A 22,454-nucleotide genomic window follows, 5' to 3' on the forward strand; every position below is an offset into this window, starting at 1 on the left:
ATAGTAAATATTTTTTGTGTGCGCTCTAGGGAATATCACAAACGAAGCTTTGTCTCAACGATAGCGGCGTCTTTCCATTCTTCGCAAATTGAGTTGCTGCAGCTCGAAATTACGTACCTGCACTAGTATTTACGACACGCGTTTCTTTGGCCAATAATTCTTCTGCAGCCGGTGGACACTTCAGCCGCAGCTTAACCTCTATTCTGAAAAATCGTGCAGCTTGCCTGCCAAATGTTATCCGTACTTTTGTGCGCGGCTGAATAAGAACGAGCAACAGGCATTTGTGTCACCAACGTTATAAGAACCAGATGCTTTTACGAAAAGATGACTACAGGCGGGCTGTACGTAATAGCGATTGTCATGAAACAAAGCGACAGTCGCACACGTCGAGCAACCTGCTCTTGATCCGGTGTCGATCCTCCTGTCCAACAGGAAGACAACATTGGTTACAGAACGTATTTAGTTGGTATACCAATGAAACGTTGGATGCAAAAGGGGTTCAGGAGAAGGGAAAGGACGCTAACAGTGGTACTTGGTTTGTATAGGTGTGAAGAAGCATTCCTTAGCGCAATTCAGTGGACACCATATTGTGCCGCGTTGAAGGAGCCAAAGGAACATCAGGGTAAAAATTCGCGAGAATCCATCTCACTATGGCTGTCGATTGTTATACGTTTAGCATTGAATCCATATAGCGCCACAACGTATTGCCACCGTCCAAAGGAGTTATGTATGAGGCGTATACGGCAACGAGGTTCGTCTTTCGTGTTTCCGTATGAGCACTCGGTGCCATTTAACATCGCCGCCATGAAGCCTATGCGTAACTTCCGAGATGCATGGCGCTGCCGGTGCGTACATTCATTCACTCAATAAACTTTTTTCGCGGAAAGAAACGAGAAACTACTGCATAGCGAACGAGCGTTCTCGATTTCGTCCCCATCGTAATGTGAGCGTTGGAATCCCAGCCCGCGAGCTTGAGCGGGCTCAGTAGCGGAACGCCACTGTCGTTGTCCTCGCGCGACAGGTCGAAAATGATAGGGTAGGTGGTTCTCGTCAAACAAAGCCCAGCATGATTCTTGGAAACTACAAAATGTGAAATACGAAAAATATGTCGTTCACACTCGTTATGTTTAAGCTGAAGATCTGCATTTCTTGAATCTCTGAGGCATGGGGACGGATGCGGTTTCTTTGTATAGTAGTACGGGACACAAGTAAACACTACGCCAGAGTACGCAGATACCATCGGACAAATGTTTTTATGTGCTTTGACAAACCCACTTTTAGTGATGAAGTAGCGTTACCAAACTAAAAATATTTATTGGCAATAATTAATTAAATTTACACAGTGTGTGAATATGGTCGTTTATATGAAAAACGCCAGGACAACCGCATTAATAAGGAACTGGATTGCATTTTATTCTCCGAAGGCACCTCTAGAAATTTGGAACATGCCAGAAACCGGGAACTCAATGCGCCTATTTGCGATCTAGAGACATTAGTCGGAATACAGAGCGAACCGGCCTATTTTGACGTACGCCATTTTTTACTAGAGGCAGGTTTAGAAGGCAGGCAGAGCAAAGCAGGTGCGCGTCTACTCCGGCTGACGAGTGCAAGACCTGCTCCCCACAATTAGCCGCATGGCATAAGAGACTTATTTTTGTATATCACGACTCCCACCTGTGCCATATTACATAAGGATGTCTGTCAAATTTAATTAGAAATATTTTGCATTGCACTTAGTGTAGAAAAATAAAAAAATAAAACTCGTGTTGCTATTAAAGCATACCATGGTTGTAAATTATGTGGAAAGAAATAGAAATTCAACAAAGTTTTTTTTTATTAAGCATTTGCCTTGTCCGCTAAAATAACGCATGCCGAAGCACATAAATGAACTGAACAAGAAGCACCGACTTATCTGACGCAGTGGTTTGGTTAAAGTTTCTTGTAGTTTATTTTCCAAAGGATGTATATCAGGAGTGCATTGTTCATGGGTGTGTCTAACATTAGGGTGTGGCAAACGATATTTCGATGTTTCACACACGTGATGGCGCTCAGTCTACTTTATCGCCATTGCTCGCAATAAAGACCACAATAAATGTTTTCCTATTAGGGCTAATAACCTATTTCCCACCACTTGAAAAATAACAAGGTAGAATGATTTTCTGTTGACAGAATATAGACAAAAGCACTGGAGTGAAAAGAAAGGCTTGAAGGATAGGACTGCACCCAATGAAAATTTTAGATCAGGACTGCTCATCTAAAAATTTGCATCGGAAGGCAGGAGTGGCTGTGCTTCGCCACTACAGAGAGTTTGATATTGTTTGTTGTATTTGAAGATAAAGCTAAAATATACCCACTGTAATTATGAGCGTTTCAAGCGAAGCTTTCGTCTACCCATATGGGTTTGGCGTGGCTATCTGGTGGGTCGCTTAGCATATCGACGAATATATTTGTGGGAACTGAGGCGAAACGGTAGAACAAACGCTTTATTTAAAGAGCATGAGCTAGCGTGCCGAAGATGAAGAGGTGAAGTGATGACGATAGTTATGTAGACATGAGGAACATGACGTCCATATCACTGCTCACAGTATCTGCAGGAAAGTAATGTACGATGGTCTGGTATCGCACATAGTTCAAAACTGCCCCTTATGCAGTTTGATTTACGTAAGCGCACATGTAAACTCTGACACAAACGCGACGTGGGTCCGTCGTCTTCATGCCGCAGTCGTCGTTTCATCGTCTACATTTCATTATGATAATTTTTTTTCATGACGTCGTAATCGCTCCACCGTCCTCATTCTGTCGCCGTCACTGTGTTGCGATTTTGTCGCGACTGTGCCTCATCGCTACTATGTCTGCTTTGTCGTTGTAGTCAGTCCATCATCATCATTCTTGTCAAAGCGAAGCTTCCGTGCACTTTGTTGCCCAATGCTTTGATTGAATAACTTATTTGAATGAAACCGTTAACCTTAGTAATTATTTTATCGAAAGCTCTTCCACAAATAATAGCTTAGGTGATAACATAAAGGAAAGAATCAGAATGCTCGGGTAATCAAGCCCTTTGCACAAATCACCGATTTCTCTCAACACCCATCTTAGTATCTGCACCATACATTCATTTCTATTCAAGTATACTTACTCATTTTTTATATGAAGCTACGCATGCTACTTCACCACGCGTTTAGCACCGTGCTCTCCGTCACTATTACTTGACCATCAGAAGGAACCATCGCAATCTGATGATGATGATGACGAAAAACGTTTATTTGCTCTCGCGAATGATTAATCTTTCTTCTTGCCCGAAATATGGTGATTGAGGGCTAACTATAACAAAAAGTCGCAGTTTCGCTAGAAATGTGAAGCCTTGATTGGGATAGCAAACTATTCTACAGGTATAAGATAGTAATACAGATGGTAGTGTTACCCGTCGCATAAACTACTGGTGACATTCGCCTGTTAGTTTAACTAAATTACCAACCGTCGCGTTACGCGCGCAAAGAAAAACATAAAAACATCTCACTTTAGGACCACAGACACTCGTTATCGGGACGCTCACGTGATGAAGAGCGTAGAGTGAATTGTCCTTCGGGCTTTATTTGGCTTCAGCAAGAACTATAGGTGCGCGGGAACACAGTGCACACGAAGCCATCATCTATCTCCGGCCACCTAGCCATTCCACCAACGGCAATGTTATTCCCAAGGCAGGGCGCGCTCACTCGCTTTCAGCTCTGACATGTGTAGCCGCGGCCACAGTAGGAGAAGTGCGCTAGCCGGGCCCCCTCCCCCCGCTTACCGGCTAGGGCGCACATACCCCCGCGATACATCTAGCGCGTTATTGAAGAGGGCACACATCCTTCCCACTCTCCTCCCTTGCGCACTGCAATCAAGCCATCATCCTTCTTGCCTCAATTTCACACACCTACCGTTTCACCTGCAACATAAGGCGTGCTTTCGCGATCATATGGCACTTGAACGTTATATGGAATGCCCTGACGACCCGTTATTGACGACAAAGGCAGAAACTTACCTGAAGTGTCCACATAATGGGCTTTGAATTCCATGATTTGATGGGCCAGCAGTACGATTTGATTATGAGCCACGCCATAGTGTATTACTACAGAACAAGTTTGACCGCCAGGGAATCTTTGGCGAGCCCCAGTGGACGGGATATGGGCGTTTTTGAATTTCGCCTTCATCGGAATGCGGCAGCCGCGGCCAGGACTTGATCCATAAAATGTTTATGCCAAGAAAATAAGCGCGCTGCGACGACTTGCGGCTGGATCGGAAGCGCTGTCGGCCGTGACTGCAGCGGTGGACAAGCTATGGTTTCGCATCTCGATCGGCTGATGTCAGCCGAGATGCCAGTGGACGGTGCACTGCTGTGAAGCTCAAGCAGACATGCTTTGATTGACTATGTCCATACAAAACGAAAAAGCACCGCGTAAATATGCTTCTTGTGTACTTCTTGACGAAGATACAAAATCTTCCGTGCGTCGTGTGATCAAATACGGGCTATAGCGACCCCATTTCTACAGGAACGAAATTCAAATATCCCTTGGTGTGCAATGCGAGCACGAAAAAAAAAAAAACAGGCAGTGAAAACTATTCCGCGCTCCCCCACGACAGCGAGCTGCACAATAAGTTTGTGGTTTCGGCACGTAAAACCCTAAATTCCCAAGAAACTCACATGTTTCCTCACATCGGCAAAACGTTGAGTGTCAAAGCGAAATAATAGACAGCCATGGAAAGCAAGGTTAGTCACTTTATTTATGGCATGAACTGCTGTACAGATACACTTACCAACTATATTAACAAGCCCGTTGTCACGCGCGCAGAGGCAAAGGCGAACGCATTTGACTATACGACCACGGACACTCGCTATGAGCACGCTAACGTAATGAAGAGCGGCCAGCGAATTACCCTTTTTGCACCCTCTCGCTTTATTTAGAACTAGACACGCGAAAGCACAGCACGCACGAAGCCGCCAGCTATCTCGGGGTGGCCAAGCATTGCACCTAGCGCAGATGACTTCGAAGATAATGTGCGCTCGGCTTCGCTCGGCTTCGCTCGGTTCGCTCGGCACCGCCATGCACAGCTGTGGCCGGAATAAAAGAGCCCCCCCGTCCTCCACCGTCAAGCACACGCGCCGATCCCCCCCTCCCCCACCGCCCCCCTTACCTTTGCGCGCGCGACATCAAGTCACTGTACGTCACGGCTCACCTTGGCACGCTTGCCCTTGCACCTACATAGCACGGCGTGCGGGCCTAATTTTATCCCACTTACACCTGTGGCGAAACAATATCGCGACGCCGAGGATGATGGTGGAATTTCGCCTGACATCTTCGTATAATTTCTATAGCAATAAAATGTGTTCGACTGGTCGATGCGGTTTAGTTATATGTGGCTGTTGATGCATTATGACTAACGAATAGTTTGTTGTGCAATAACATTTTTTTTGTATTTTATTATTTTTTACAGATAATTTCGAGGCACGGTTACTGAAAGCAAGACTCGGAATAATGTTCCTCGAAGCGACATGCCTGTTCTTGTTGTCAATTCGTGGTGCAAGTATTTGTCACACTTGTTCCTTGGGGCAGCAGGAAGAGCAATGGAGGTGGTTAAGTATATACGGGGTGTTTCAGCGAGCGCTTTCAGAAATCTTGAAAAACTGCCTGTGGCAGGTAGCACAATTATAGTTCATGAGATGGTCTACTCGAGGAGGCGGACATTACTTACACAAAAAATGGATATGCATAATCAATTATTTCACAAAATTTCACAAATTAAGTGTTAAGCTAATTACCTTATGGCACATGTTGCAATTTAAAAATTCTAGCAGAGAAGTTCTCGAGGCGGGTACACTTGGGACGAATTCTCAGGTTGACACCAGTTTCGAGATATATATGCCTTAACTTTGCTGAGAAAAGCATTGGCGTTCTAGTTACTTTTGTGCTTCAATGCATAAAACGACGTTTTGTTAAGAAACTAAGTGAAACGAGAGTTCGTTTTTACGGCAAGTTTGACGGCACATACTTCGAAAATGGAGTTATGCACACAATTAATTTCAAGCGAGTATACCTTGCAATCTCACTCGCTAAAATGTCTAAATTGCAATACGTGCCATAAGGTAATTAGTTAAAAATCTTACCAGTAAATTTTTGCGATTTGTCCGCCTCTTCAAGCAGACTAGCTCGTGGACTAGAATCGTGGTATCTGCCACAGGCAAGTTAAACAATTTTTGAGAGTGTTTGCTGGAATACCCGGTATATTCATTTCTTCAGTCGGCTAAGCTGCTTCCTAGGCTTCGCGCGTACAATACGTCACGTCTTGTATAAGTAGTATGCTAAAATAACATATTTAAAAAAACAGAAGTCGGAGCTTACAAACTTTTCTCGATTTTTAGCCATTCTGGTTCCGCATATAATTAGTACACTAACCGAAATATGCAAAATATGCAATGAATACACAGACTATGTGCAGGTAACGTGACCTAATAACTTAAAACTGAAATTATTTACGTTGAGTGTGTTTCAGTAGTGACGGACACGACTCCAGCTTACCTTCTTACTCAAATGAGAGCAAATAAATGTTACTATTTCCGCATTTCTTTCAGTTATTCTGCAGCGGCAATAAAGCAATGATGCAGACGGGAAATACATATATATGACATTTCTCCATGATTAAAAAGGATATACCCACATTAAGAAAAAAACTTAAAGATGCAGAAAGCACATTATGGCACCTAGTTTGCGATCTCATTAAACATTGCATTGATTGAGCAAATTTAATGAAGAACGTTTTAGAACTGTAGCCGGGGCGTTGGAGCTGAGTGTCCGCAGCGGCTGCGGGAGGTCGTGGGTTGAAAACCACGTTGCCGCCGCTTGCCCACCGGTTGTCTAAATGATAATACGTGGTCGCCGGGGTCACGCTCAGCTACTTGTAAAGGTGTGTTGTCTGGGGAACGAAGCCTGCGCTATGCAAATTCCTTTGAATCCTTCGGACACACCAATCTTCGACCTTCACTGTCAGGATTTCAGTTGATTTACAACCTGCGATTGCACGTGGATAAATTAAGCGCATACGGTTGGCACGATTTCACACAATGTTGCTTACGCCTTTAGGATATTAATCAGATTTGGAGAGCAGTTCTTGTACTGCATACGTGTTTTCTAGGACGGGTGGTAGCCAATTCAATAGGCAAATAAATTACTTATCCATCTCTGTTACGTGGCAAGAATTTGTTCGCTGGAATGTTACTTATATTTGCGTAGAATGCTTTTTCAGTCATCTTTTCAGCATCTCAACACTTCATTTGAACACACTTTGCTTGTTTAACCCTTTAGTTATGAGACAAATTATATTACCTCCGCCTAAAAAGTTTATTTTCTTCCTAAATATGCAAAAAAAATCAAGAATAGGCGTAATCAAGAAAAAATATTTCGTGGAATTCATATTTTGCGGAATGCAGTATGGGCAAAGCCCCAGGCAGGAAACTAGAAGTGGGCTTCACTGCATCACATCTAAAGATTCATTTTCAATTTGTTTAGATAGCTTTGGTCATATGTGAACCATAGGTGTACACCTAATTTGATTTACATTACATCTGCGACGCCATTGCAGCTGGATATCTTGCACAGGCGTGTCTCCCCTGACGTTGCTTTCACAAGGCAGTGAGTCGCATGCCGAACTTCTTCCTCTCCAGTGTTGCTGTTCTAAAGCAACTAATGACGCTTGCTGTCTCTCATTCATTGCTGCATGTTGTCCATTTTCCATATATTTATGTATTTATTTTGATAAAAAGGAAAGACAGGCCCTAGGCAAGGGCGCTATAACGTAAAGCTATTCCATTCTCATTTTATTCATGTCTCCGGACGTCGAATGTACGCAACCACGGACGCAAGCGCGGAAGGCGATCCTCAAGGTTGTTTTAACAGCCCAGTCAAACGCTATCCGTCTTTATAAAAGAGCACTTTGGTTTCAAAGCGAATGGCATTGCTACTGCGGCAGATTTTTCTTATCTCAAGAAATCGCCCATCAAATATAATTGACGGGCGAGAGGTGAGAAGCGTGCAGAAGAGGGCAACGTTTCGGAAGGGCCGAGCTAGCACACTGTATGTAGAGAACCGGATGAAGAAAGTGGCGCCGGTATCTCCAATTGGTCAGTTTCCACTTGCTTATATTGCGATGACTCGTCGACAAATTTCGGCAGCGTGCAACAGCGCGTGCGAAATGCCCCCAGAATGGATAATCACTGAAGTGCATTTGGCTGTTATGTACACGTGCCTAAAGGGCACGGAAACGTTATGCTGCTAGGCAAAACTTTATTACACGCAAAGAAAACTCTCTCCACTAGCTCCGAGTAGCTAGAACTAGTGCGATCAGTAGACAGCCGTCTCTTATTCATTTCGAAACGGCGCAGTCTCCGATTCCGAACACAAGTTTCTTGCCATAGTTTTAGACAAGCATCTGAAATTCGATCTCCATGCGCAGTCACTTGTCTGTAAGATTTTTTTTTTTGGAATACGCACCATAATCAAAACCCGCTCATATTTTCAGCCGCACATTATCCATTCCCTTTATCATGCACACATTCACAGCCATTTATTTATCTTACTGCGTATCAGCCTGGGGTAACACATACCTTACTCACCTCAGCGAACTTCAACGCCTGCAGAATTCGACGTTTCGTCTCATGACTTTCAGCGATTATCTATCCAATGAAACGCCACTTTATTGTAGTTTAAACATTCATCCTCTTCATCAGCTTTTTACTCGCCGTGGTTGCTCAGTGGCTATGGTGTTGGGCGGCTGAGCACGAGGTCACAGGATCGAATCCTGGCCAAGGCGGCTGCATTTCGATGGGAGCGAAGTGCGAAAACACCCGTGTACTTAGATTTAGGCGCACGTTAAAAAACTCAAGGTGGTCAAAATTCCCGGAGTCCTCCACTACGGCGTGCCTCATAATCGTGGTTTTGGTGCGTAAAACCCAATATTTTGATGTTGTCAGATATGTATTGGGACACATCGAGAGAAAATCAGAGCCAACACCTTGACTCACTAAGGCCTCCCCGAAGGGAATTATAGGCGCATGTGTCTGAACTGAGTATATTGCGTGAAGCAGACTGTCCTTGCTTTTGTTTCTCTTTGTTTTATTGTGTCTATCAGTAGATCATCGTGATCATCATCAGCTTATCTTTGTGGCCGCTGTAGGACGAAGGCCACTCGCTGCGATCTCTAATTAGCCTTGTCCTGCGCCAATCGATTCCAGCTAGTGTCGCGAATTTTTTTTATTTCATCACCCCGCTTAGCCTTCTGCCATCCTCGAATGCGTTTCCCTTCTCTTGGCATCCATTCTGTAAGCCTAATGGTCCACCGATTGTCTAACCTTCGTATCACATGACCTGAGCAGCTCAAGTTCTTTCTCTTAATGTCAATTAAAATATCACCTATCGCTCTTTGCGTTCTGATCCACACCGCTCTCTTCCTGTCTCTTGACGTTACGCCTAACATTCTTCGTTACATCGCTCTTTGCGCTGTCCTTAACTTGATTTCGAGCTTCTTTGTCAGTCTCCAAGTTTCTGCCCCACTTGTGAGCACCGGTAGAATGCACAGATTGTACACCTTCCTTTTCAGGAGTCAGGAGTCAGGAGTCAGGAGCTCACGAGTCTGCCGTATGGCATACAGCCCATTTTTATTGTTCTATCAACTTCCTTCTCGTAATCAAGGTTCCCTGTGATTAATTGACTTAGGTAAACGTACTCCTTCACGGGCTCTAGAGGCTGACTGGCGATATTGAACTCTTGTTCTTTTGCCCGGCTATTCATCATTATCTTTGTCTTCTGCATAATAATCTTTAACCCCACTCTTACACCATCTATGTTAAGGACCTCAATCATTTGTTGTAACTCGTCTGCATTCTTGCTGAATAGAAGAATGCCATCGGCCAACCGAAGGTTGCCAAGGTATTCGCCGTTGATCCTTACACCTAAGCCTTCCCAGTTTTATAGCTTGAATACTTCTTCCCAGCCCGCAATGAATAGCATTGGAGAGATTGTGTCTCCCTGTCTGATCCCTTTCTTTATAGATATCTTCCTACCTTTTTGTGGAGAATTAAGGTAGCTGTGGAAGTCATGTAGATACTTTCCAAAATATTTACGTAAGCGGCCTGTGCTCCTTGATTACGTAATGCCTCTATGAGTGTAGGTATATCTACTGAACCAAATGCCTTTTCGTAATCTATGAAAACCATTTCCTGCTCTGCGGATTTCTCGATTACCTGATTGAGGACTTCAATGTGATCTATCTTAGAGTAACGCTTACTGAAACTTGCCTGTTACCTTGGTTGACTAATGTCCAATGTTGCGCTTATTTTATTGGAGACAATCTTGGTGAACATTTTATATAATACTAAAAGTAAGCTTATGGGCCTATATTTTTTCGAATATTTAACATCTCCCTGCCGCTGCACCTATCACTACATATGTTGTTAACTTACTCTGTAGTACAATTCAGCTCTGTCTGTTTTTTACACCTATGACGTTATTTCTTGTTTACTAAATTATTCTCTTTATTATTACTATTACGTGGAGAGTAGCACCGATCACCATTAGAGGTGATTAAGGAATGTTTTAAAATTTTAATTAGAAAGATATTCTGGGAAAGGAAGCGCGAATTCATAGCAACAACTTTTTAGAATGCAAAAAGTACAGCGCATACACCAATTCTTCCATTCTTCCGTATTACAAGCGCGGAATAATTTTCTGTAGATACCGTATGTAACCACATATGTACTACGCAATTCTAGCAAAAAAGGCCAATCGAGTTTAAAACTGCATCAGTTATTTTCAAAAGTTGTTGAAAATAGAATAAGAGCCCAGTTTACCAAATTCCTCGTATTTCTTTGAAGCGTAGATTCCCAAACAGGAGAAAAACGCCAACTTTGTGGGAGATTCTATGGCATGTTATGGCTCCCAAATAATCGCATTTAAGCTGTCAACATGCGGCGCGGGAACATGATTCCCGTAGTCATTCGTTTCCTGCGCTGTTCAAGCTTTTAAAAGAGGCATCCCAGGTTGGACAATACTGCTAACGGCAACTTGGTGGTTAGGGTAAAAGATAAAGAAGGATGTGGAAAGCCATCTTACTGAAATTTACATATGCTTCGTTTGTGGGTACTCTGCAATCTCGATATTGTAAGCTATGGCGCGGGGACACGGATAGAACCACGATATCCTTTAGATATGTTGCGATGTCGATAAATAACTTCTAGTTAAGGCGGTTTGTGAATAAAGAACTAAAAAGCAAACCAATAAACTTTTGCTGCTGCTTTGTAGGCATCTGCGTCTATAGGACGTCGTCCCTTCTACGTGTTCGGACACATGGCCAACAGCTTGGCCGATGTGGACAACTTCGTGGCACAGGGCGTGAATGCTGTCGAGGCTGACCTCAGGTTTGCCTCGGACGGGACGGCGCTGAAGTTCTATCATGGTGCCCTCTGCGACTGCCGACGCGACTGCGAAAAATCCGCCGAAGTTACTGCGTACCTGGCGTATCTGAGGGACGCCGTCAACGAAGGTAAGTATGCAAGTACCGTGAAAGTGATCAACTGCTCTAACCTTAGTTTCGCACACGCAGCATTATTTGAAAATTTCAGCTTAGTAAAGCAATTACCGCCTTCGTAAAGCTTGATCACTAAGTCAGCTCCATGCAGCTATATTTGCGTATCGCGGGCTCAGGAATCAAGAACCTGTCAAAAAGATATGCACGATCACGGTTTGCAAAGCAACCATGAAAAAAGTCGTTTTTTTTTTAAAAAAGGAGCAGTAGACGATATCCTCAGATCACGCGCTGTCTGGTAATGATAACAATTGGGCCTGGTGTCTTGTGGTACGTTTCTTGGACAAAGCTCCCATACTTATTTCACCACACTCATATTTCGACGCTTAACTTAGTCGCGCAGCACGAACCACCCACGGTGCAACGCTTCTGCATAGGTGATCGCTTTCTGAAAGAGCACAGAACAGTGAGCTTCTCGTAATATTCAGGGATATCTTCGAAGTTTATGATGAATGCCTCGAGGCGGTTGGCCATATTTACCAAGTGATATCGCTTCAAACATTTAAAAGCAATCGTATAGGCACAATTAAAGTTGAGTTTTTGTCACTTGTATTGGGTACCGATTTCGTGAAGCTGACAGGGCACGTGGTCTCATGTACTACAGGACTACCCCAACATTATTCAATTTGTGGGATGTTTAAACTGCATATTATCATTTATGAGGAAGCATCTACTGAAAGAAAAATTCGCGGTTCTGGTGCGACATTTACCCGTACTAAGATATTTGTTAGGAGTTTAATCAAATTAAAACTATACTTCACCTACCACAACCAACAAAATAAAAAAAGAAAGCACACATATGTACAAAGCTATTTCGCATAGGAAAATACACAGATATTCTCTCCAGTGGGGCAACAAAAAGATGACAACATGGTTACAATTTTGTCATTTGTCATGTCAAGTTTACTCCAACCGTGAGAAATAAAAGATTATAAAATAGTTCTTCCTTTGGGCTATGGATGGTAAAATCTGGATTGCTTGATTGCTATGTCTGTATCGCTTAATTGCTCACACTTTTTAACATATTTGTATAACTTAGGTACTGTTACGTCTCAAAACAGAGACGAGCCATTCCTTGAACTTGTCCCACGAGCCACTCATTTCATCAGCTCGCGCCCAGACGGGGACAGGGCCCGACGTAGACTATAACGCGCAAACAAATGAACAGACTTCTAGGCGACAAGAGTTGCTGAATTATGTGGAAGCGGTAGTTACCGCGAAGGCCACTCTACCTGAACGTGACCCTAACAAGCGGACCGTCACAGAGAGGCTACTAATTGATAAAAGGCGCCAACGTCGAGGACTTCCGCGGAAACGGCGTCGACATCAGGTTCCCAGTTTTCCACGTCGTTGCCTCGTATGCGGGGGTGATCACACCACACACCAGGAGGAGTTCGGCGGAACAGTGCGACGTCATGAGAAGGATGATGTGAACGATTCAACGCTCGTGATTGGCCGAGACACAGACATTCGGTTCCCTAGTCTATTTATCTAGGGAAGACGGCTGTTTCAAAAACGGACCCCTTTGGGGCAGTGGTGTCTCCTGACGTCTGCAGACATGTGCGCCGTGACGTGCCCTGATGTACGTTCCGACACGTAGTGAACTCATACGTGTAAAATGCTCTTACCTAGAATGGGCTTCGATATCTGGAACCAGCGTAAATAACGTAACGAAATAACGTACCCTTTGTCTTTCACTTCCACTCCCTGACGTACTCGCCCCTGTGCCTGGCCTAAACGCTACCCGAAATCGCAGTCATCATCATCATCAGCAGCAGCAGCAGCAGCAGCAGCAGCAGCAGCCTAGTTACGCCCACTGCAGGGCAAAGGCCTCTCCCATACTTCTCCAACTACCCTGGTCATGTACTAATTGTGGCCATGTTGTCCCTGCAAATGTTTTAATGTCATCCGCCCACCTAACTTTCTGCCGCCCCCTGCTACGCTTCCCTTCCCTTGGAATCCAGTTCGTAACCCTTAGTGACCATCGGTTATCTTCCCTCCTCATTACATGTCCGGCCCATGTCCATTTCTTTTTCTTGATTTCAACTAAGATGTCGTTTACCCGCGTTTGTTGCCTCACCCAATCTGCTCTTTTCTTATCCCTTAACGTTACACCCATCATTCTTCTTTCCATAGCTCGTTGCGTCGTCCTCAATTTCAGCAGAACCCTTTTCGTAAGCCTCCAGGTTTCTGCCCCGTAGGTGAGCACTGGTAAGACACAGCTATTATACACTTTTCTCTTGAGGGATAAGTACAATACTCATTTTATTAGGGGTCTTTAAGGTAACAAAACGAAGTGAAATGAAATGGAAAAAGAGGTAAATCAAAAGCGTAAACACGCCAATGCCCAATGATTAGCTGATAGACGACTCTTGGTCAACACGTACGCCTTCCGTCTCTAACAGACGGGAATGCATTTTCTTCAGGGGCTACTGACAGATGCTCAACGATGTGGACTTTAGATAAATCTGACTACGTTCCTTGTGTATCCTAACTAGTTTGATGCTATTCGTTTCGCATACCTCAAAATAAATACAGTAAAGAAGCAATATAAAAGTGCAATATTACTGTAGGCAAATGTCGGCATATATGATATGCAGAAATTCAGCGAAGGCTCTGAAATTTCCCTGCCAGGCCCCAATGCAACTAATGGTTATACACTAGAGATTGTAGAGGGAGCGCGTTACCGCAAGAATTTTTCAGAGCGGTGGGTTATTGGAGAAGGTCGAACAAATTGAACTGTTCTGCTACCATGAAGCCAAGCGGTGAGTATAACGGCCAAATTATACAATCACTCTTTATGGCTTGACTAGCGTTCCCAAGTAGTGTATAACAAGCATGCAGCAAGCTGTCAGTAACTTAATAAAAATCAAAATACGCAGTTAGCACCAATCTTATGAAATGGAACATCATATCCGAATGTCAGCACTGATTACAAGTCTGTTCTAGTATATGGAAGTCTGGAAAATACTTTTAACAGCAGGGCTGTTCTTGGTCGACCCTGTGCCGTCGCGCTGGTTGGTGTCATGCTGGTCACGTGATCTGAGAGCGAGAAGGGTGAAAGTGAAACAGGTATCTGCGCCACACTGAGAGGGGCGAGGGTGCGGCAGACAGCTGCGCCGCGCTGAGACGTGCGCAACTGAGTCAGGCAGCCAATGAGCGCTTGCGCAAAGTAGGTCAGTGAGAGGCACAGTGGGGTATAAACAAAAGAATCCAGTTTTTGCTCAGCATTCGTTCTTCTTCGAGGATGGCCAAGGCTGCTTATACTGTCGAAGAATAAGCCGCCCGGCGTAAGCGCCAGCGAGAGCTTGCGTGGCATGCTGCGAAAGAGTGCCCGTTGTAGGTGTTGGGGATTTCAACATCAGCATTTTACGAGAGCACTGGATTATGCAGCACATGCATAAGCTTGGATTAACATGTTTTAGCTGTGCGGGGGGGGGGGGGGGGGGGGGGGCAAGCAGCCAACTACGATTAGGGGCAGCTGCGTTGACTTGGTCTTCGCGAACGGTACTGACTTGCAGCCGATAGGTGCGCCGCTCGCTGTACACCACAGCGATAAGAAAGGCGTGCCCATCAGGTGTTAAGCGGTGGCAATGGCGTCAGGAGCCCACGAAACACCCGGCAACTCAAGCTGCCATGGTAAGGCAAGACCAAGCAACGCAAACGGAACCCCCGATAGTGAATGAGCTACAACGCAAACTTAAAGGGCCCCTCACCAGGCCCCATGCAAATTTCGGTTATACGCTGGATGTTGTTACGTGTCCTTTAAAGAGCGTTCTGCCACCAACATTTTTCAAATCGGCTCATTAATATCCGGGACAGAAATATTTCAGTACCGCGAACCCATGATTTCAGTAAGCGGGCTCCACTGCCAAGCAAGACGCTCTCTCCACCCGCCCCGTCTAGCCTGTGCAAGCGAAATTCCTCCCCTACGTTCTCCCATACCAGACCTCGAGGATTGAGTGACGCGTACGTCACAGGCCACGCCTTCACTTTTTTTTTGTTGCTCTCTTTTTTTTCTCGGTGCTACTCATTGCCGCCGACGGCGTCGCGCGCGAGCTGTTGTCATGTTGGTACAGCGCACGACTTTGCTGTGCACAAGGAAACATGACTAGCGATATAAGTGAGTGCTACACGAATACTGAGGCAGAACAAGCGGATCGCAGAGCGTGATCACGTGCTTGAACACGGTAGAAAATGGCAGTTTCGATATCTGTGTACGTGACCGCACGAGCGTGGGAACAAGCACACGAAGCGGAAGTACATCTTTCTTGCTTCGGTGCGAGGTGAAACAAAAAACACGCATACATTCCGTTTGTATGTTTTATTATTTCTCTAAACTTCAATTCATCAATTCAAGCAACAGGTCACACACAGATAACAGATGTCTTGAATAATTGTCGAAGTCTTGCGCAACCACGAGCGTCGTCACACTGCGGACGCGATTACGTAGGCGCAGGAGCCCGATACGTCACCGTCCCTTTCCCGACGGATTCGCCGTGAGTGAAGAGGGAAATGGCGTACGGATTGAAATTTCAGGCCTTTCCGCGCCGTGTAGCGATGTAATACTTTGCAGACGCGATTGCTATCGCGCAATGTAAGCTCTGCGCTTGTCAGCTCAAGATGGCCAGACCCGGTGAGGGGCCCTTTAAAGAAGAGCTACCGCCAGTGTTCCATTCCGTGAAAACGCATAGACCAGCTCTCCAGTTCCAACAGCCTTCACAGAGTGGAACTGGCCATAATTTTGTGTCAATGGAATTTTGGATGAGCAGAATCAAGTCCTCCGTTTTCCCAAGAAAGTAATGAATTAGTGACGTTAATTTGTAGCGACTACCATTGAGGTTTCCGTTAAATAATGAAGCCGTTTTTTGCGCAATCCTTTATTTATTGCACAAAAGGTCTTGCTTTGCACTTTTTCTCCTAGATACAGGATAGTTGGCCCAATTTTCTGGCAGGTGGTTATCATAACGGCAATCTGCGCGACACACGAAATCACCGCATATAACATGACTCGATCTCCACTCCGTGCGTTGGAGCGCCGACGATAAAGAACAGATGCCGTCCACGTCAGGTTCGATACGTAATTTACCACCTGTCAAAGATTCTGAAATCTAGAGGCTCACGACAAGTTCGCTGAACGCCTCGCGCCCTCTCCACCCACCGCTCCTTCCGGTGCCGTCCGCGCAAATGCCTGCAACCGGGTTAAGGCACTTTCGCGCCCGCTGTGTGAATCCAAAGCTACTCTTGAAGCGGGTTGCTCGACGCTACACGACTCCGAAATAAACGCAAAAGTGCCCCGCGACTGGCCCCCCTAGGCAGTTTGCGTGCATTCGTGGGCTTCTTTCACTCTCGGAAAAACACTCTCTTTTAGCACATAACACAAAGAAAGCTGTGTCGGGAGTTTTTCATGTTGGTCTACAATTATCTCATTGACACTTTTAATCTAATTATATTATTTGAAAAGTTGACTAATTATTTAGGGCTCATTATCTAATTGGGCAGAATGAATAAAAAGAATAACCTGAGTATCTGAAAAAGACGGCAAACAAGATTTCGTTGGTTCTTTCCAGCTATGTGGCATTTGCAAATTTTGATATTTGGCTCAACTTACGTCGGACACCCTTTATTATAGAAGACATAATTTTTTTCTTTGCATTGAGCATCGCAGCCGAAGTTTGAGTACTGAGCTCTTGCTCTAATTGCCACATCGCGAAAGGCATTGAGAACATGTGCACTTTATAGCATCACTTGATCCACTCTACCTAGGTTTCGCTCTCCATAGAAAACTTGTGTTAGATGTGCATAATTTTTTGAAGAAACCTACACAGTCATGCCTGTGTATAACGTACTTCTATTAATAAGATTCGCGATGCAACAAACTATTTTCTTTTCCCAACTTCAGTTCCATTGAAAACCGCGTATTTTGTTTTTTTCGGAATTAAACAAAGCAATTTTGTGAGACTTCTCATTTAATGAAGTTTTTAGCCGTTTCATACTTATACTGGGTGTCTGCTTGGCGGGTAAATCTAGGAAAAAACAATAGATATGTCGATAGAAGGACAAGCAAGTTGCACGCGTGCTTCCGTATGAAAAGTTTTGAGTGTTCGAAAACGTCGTCGAAGCGCGCGGCGCAGGGACGCGCTATAGACGAAATACCGCTGCGCCCTCTGTCATGCTGGAAAATAACTTCTGAAGGCCGCGGGGCCCGTGGCAGCTCGGCAAAACACGAGAGCTCTGACCACGCTGTCAGCGCAAAGTTGTGGGGTGGTGAACGCTCGGTAACCTGACAAACGTGCGCTGGGGGAGGTGTGTGGGTTAGAACCAGGAGAGGCGTACTGTTTGCGGTCTTACATAAGCGCGTGCTTCTCCTTTTCTAAACTTGCCGGGGCTGCGCATGGCTGTCCACAGGCGGGCTACAGGCCGTATTTTATTGTAATTTTCAGCAAGTGGAATGGTCGACCCGAGATGGTCGGCGTGTGAATACGCATTGCGTTACCACGCCTGTAGTGTTGGCGGTTGGAGAAATTTAAAGTTACCGAGACACGGTGCGATGTCATCATTATCGGAGTCATCGTGTAAGATCTTTTCATGCTTGCCTGAACGGCTCGGGACGCTGATAAAACTACGAAAGTTACTTTTTGAAGTTGTCTCTTTGCTATCGCCATCAATCGCCCGCTACACTCACTGGCAAATCTGCGATATTTCTTTTTTATTAATAGGACGAACATCCGAACCTCTCTACAATCTTTCTTTTTATTTGTAGGCAGCATCGGATGCTGGCTGCGGGCACTGAGCGCGGTCAGCCACGGGCGCCGAAGATTTACGGCGCCGCGAGACGCAACACACGCAAATCTCGGAAGCCATGAGCCGCGCCGACGCACTGCTCTAAACACGATCTCCAACGCACGCGCTGGCGCTTCATAGGCGAGATACTACAACCCTACCTTCCTGGAATTTATTCATGAGTGATTACCGACAGGACACTAGCCACCAGGAATTTTCTTGGAATAAGTGAAAATATTCTTGCCGCTAAATTTTAACACCTCGAATTAACGAAATTCGAGATTTGGCAAAGTGTCTAGCTGCAGGTACAACATCTTCATACGGAGGTTTAGTTGTCTAAATTAACATTTCGAAAGTCTAACGCAGGGGGTGCTATAACAATGAAACTATTACCTTTTCTGTAATGGTGCCTTGGTAAGGACCTAATTAACAGCGCGGCGAATAACGACTTGCTGCTGGACAAGTTGATGTGGTTTACCAGAAAATTTTTTAAACTGCTCTCAAAGTAGACACGATACACAGAACACGACACGCATGGGTGCCGTTATAAGCAATTTCTAGTGACGATTGTGTGTGTCGTGTTCAGTGTGTTGTGTTTGCTTTTAGCGATATGGAAAATAATGTAGGGAATGTGATGATCACTATCGTGTCAGCTGCGCTGCTGTCAGGACCACTTAGCGCGAATAACTAAATTATCAAACTTCGCTGTTTTACGCGCCAAAACCACAGTGTGATACGAGGCACGGCGTCAAGGAGGAAAAATGCGGGTGTTGGCGAATAATTTTCGACAATTTGGCGTTTTAACATGCACCTAAATCTTAGTGCACGAGAGCTTTCTCTTTTCTTGCAATAGGTTGCCACGACCAGGATCCAATCCTTCACCTAGACCTTAGCAGTGCCACATACGCCATAGTCCCTCCTTGAGTGTGATGGAACGGGCAGGCAGAAGTGAGCAATTTTGTAATATATGTTTAGGCGACGTGGTGTGATGTCTGTGTGGTTGTCGTAAGCTAAAACATTCACGCCGTTGTAAGCCCACCAGCCTACAGGTGGAAAACAGTCTTAGTGTATTTCTTTTTTAGTACATCTTCTATATCCACAAGACCCCTAATGGTCGTCAGAATTTTAAGCCTGATACATCTGTTTTACGCACGTGCACAGCCACAGATCTTAGGCCTCTATGTAGCCACGATACAAGTTCTCCATATCATTTACCACACCATGATTTACATATGTCACAGCCATCCCTGGCACTCTTTGGCCATCCTTCGGTCTTACGCCATAAAACTCCATCATCATCATCATCATCATCATCATCATCATCATCATCATCATCATCATCGTCCTCGTCGTCGTCGTCGTCGTCGTCGTCGTCGTCGTCGTCGTCGTCGTCATCATCATCATCATCATCATCATCATTACAATCATTGTCATCGGGAGGTACATTTTCGATGATGGGGCCAAGCACCTGCTGATTTGCTCACCCGCACCCACAAGATAAAGTTTGCACTGCCGTCGAGGGTACAACGACATGCACGTTGAAGCCGAATGGGTTGGATTACTATCGTCTGCGACGCGCGTCTTTGCAAGCCATGTCGTCATACGTTCACTCAATTTGTGGAAAACCTAGGCGAACTAGGCAAGTGCGCGAACAGATATTGTACTCCACTACACGACACAGTGAGTGCATGGTAATTTACAACCGTAAACGTTTAATTAGGTGCATTGTCTGTGCAACGCCTGTACATTCACATCAAAGGCTGCAGGACAGTTGTACCGTAATGCAAGTTGTTTTGTTAGCATTTCCTTAAAGTTTCATTTTTAATGTGCGCCGGTGGAAAGTGATCGCAACAAGAAAGTGTGTCGTATCTTTCTGTTTGGCCCTGGCATGCATATAAAGTTTAGTACTAACTCTCCCTAACTAACCTCTTGCTGGAATTGTTTTGTACAAGCTTCTGTTAAGTGCATATACTTCCCAAAATTTGTCACCCGTTGAGGCTAATATCTCATTCAATGGGTATCCGAAATAAACGCGACGTTCCTAAGTTTTCCAGCGTAACATTTAGTTTTTTTCTCCTTGCCTGGTGATAGCGACAGGGCAAACGTCCTGAGTTAGTACAGTAACCTAGGACATGAATATCTTGTAGTGCGTGCCCTTGTAGGGCAGTAAGACAAAACGAAAAGGCCTTACTTAGTATGGGTAGTTCTTCTGCATTCAATTTACTTATTTCATTTATTTACTTACATACCTACAGCGCCCAATGTTGGGCATTAAAGTAGGGTGAAGGAATATTATACATATGTTCAAATACAGGTGATTGTAGGTACAAAAGGATACTTCTAATGCCTAATACAACACAATACTAATATTGAAAAATACAGCACTGAATACAACATTACGCCTAAGGTTATTATGAAATACAGCATAAATACAATGTAGCACAGAATACAACACAATAATATTTAAAAATGCAATTAAGGCAATAGTACACTTGAGGTTAATAAAAGCCGTGGACAGGAAAGGTTGATATCCTGTTTTATTTGAAGCAAATTGGTGCGGTACTATGCCTGTAGTAGTTTGAGTTGTCCGCTGTGCTTGAGCCCAAGAGTAAGAAATGAGTAAATACATTAATCAAGTAAATAATTATATTAACAAATACATTATTTAAATAAATAAAATAAATGCCCGTCCTAAGCCAAAAAGTTAACACTGTTGATTTGTCGTAAGATGATTTGACGATTGCCGTAAGCCTCATAGAGTGTTGTGCGAAAGGAGCTTTAGCTACGAATGCACCATGATTATTTAGTTACAATTGTGTCGCTGCTAACACCCCTTTTTAATTTCTCTTGTTCTCATCAACGTAAGGTGGCAAGTTCGCCGGCAAGTTGCAGCTTCTTTACATCGACACGAAGACTCGCAACCTTCCTCCTGGCAGGAAATACGAGGCCGGTATCAGCCTGGCAAATAACTTGATGCGCTACCTGTGGAACAATGGTTCGTCATTACATTCTTTGGCCACTTCATCTTTTCCGAAACTCGTGATCCTTGCATTTTTTTCACCTGAATGAATGCAAGTGGGTTGTTATCATTTAGTAGTGTTTATGGCGCGGCCCCTTGCAATCAGTTACTATTATAGTTTCCACGAGAGTATTCATGACACGTGCGACCAATTTGCATGTAGAAAAATAATACAGTTACCTACTGTACAATTAGGTGAATTAAATTGCCAGTTTATTTTAGGAAAATATGTGGTTTAACCTGCGCTGCAATATCTATTCCTGCGCAGCGGTAGGTTACATAATATCTAACAAATTCTTTTGCGAACGCATTTAACTTTTTATAGCTGTATTTTTTGTTTGCTTACATTTCGGGAAAACTCTATATTTTAATAAGAATAATGAATCGTAAATCGTACTCCTCATGTGGTGTTGCGCGTAGGAACGGGTACCAAATATGTAATTGGCAGAATTAGCAGGAAGGTCGATATTTAGTCGAGTTATTTGTTACAAATCCAGAATGAAATGAGGGAAGCGAAGCCATAAAGGACTTATAAAGGTCACCAGAAACGTTTACTTGCAACTTTCTAAGGCGATGCAGTGTGTGCTGCAAACTGTTCTTTCTTTGTTATTTTCGGCTGGATACGTTTCATGTTTGGCTGCGACTGTTGTAGATTATATATGTTGTGTTACCATTTCTATTTATTTTTATTTTCTTCTTCGTCGAGGACATTTCAAACTACAGATTGTGGTTCATGTCCAGTGTTTATAGTCCTTCTGCTCTTCTATTTTTACCTCGCGGATAACAGAGATCAGTTACTTTGGTTTTCTGCCTGACATTTCTGGTTGTAGCTTAGAGCAAGCTTTATCTCGTGCCCAACTGCGATGCCGCTTATTAAAGTACAGGTAAAACGCAGACACGTTTCTCTGGACTAACCTGGCACGATTTGAGTGAAATTGGTTTTATTTAGGAGAAAAGGCTACATTATAGTGACTGTAGAAGCTGGAGCTTGGTTTAGCTTCCTCATGATTTTATAAGAATTGCCAAAAATCGGCAAGCA

The 22,454-nt window shown here is 44.3% G+C and overlaps 1 protein-coding gene across 2 annotated transcripts in view; it reads left to right on the forward strand.

The window, feature by feature from the left end:
• The window catches only part of LOC135913295 (dermonecrotic toxin SPH-like), a 37,040-nt gene that overhangs the window by 151 nt on the left and 14,435 nt on the right, over positions 1-22,454 (forward strand). For both annotated transcript variants that reach the window (XM_070541263.1, XM_070541264.1), the window contains exons 2-4: positions 5,476-5,561; positions 11,331-11,571; positions 21,263-21,391. In XM_070541263.1, coding sequence (XP_070397364.1) covers positions 5,517-5,561; positions 11,331-11,571; positions 21,263-21,391 — 415 coding nt within the window. In that variant the 5' untranslated portion in view covers positions 5,476-5,516. The remainder of the gene's footprint in view (positions 1-5,475; positions 5,562-11,330; positions 11,572-21,262; positions 21,392-22,454) is intronic.

This window comes from Dermacentor albipictus, chromosome 6 (genome assembly GCF_038994185.2).
Source record: "Dermacentor albipictus isolate Rhodes 1998 colony chromosome 6, USDA_Dalb.pri_finalv2, whole genome shotgun sequence".
NCBI classification, from domain to species: domain Eukaryota; kingdom Metazoa; phylum Arthropoda; class Arachnida; order Ixodida; family Ixodidae; genus Dermacentor; species Dermacentor albipictus.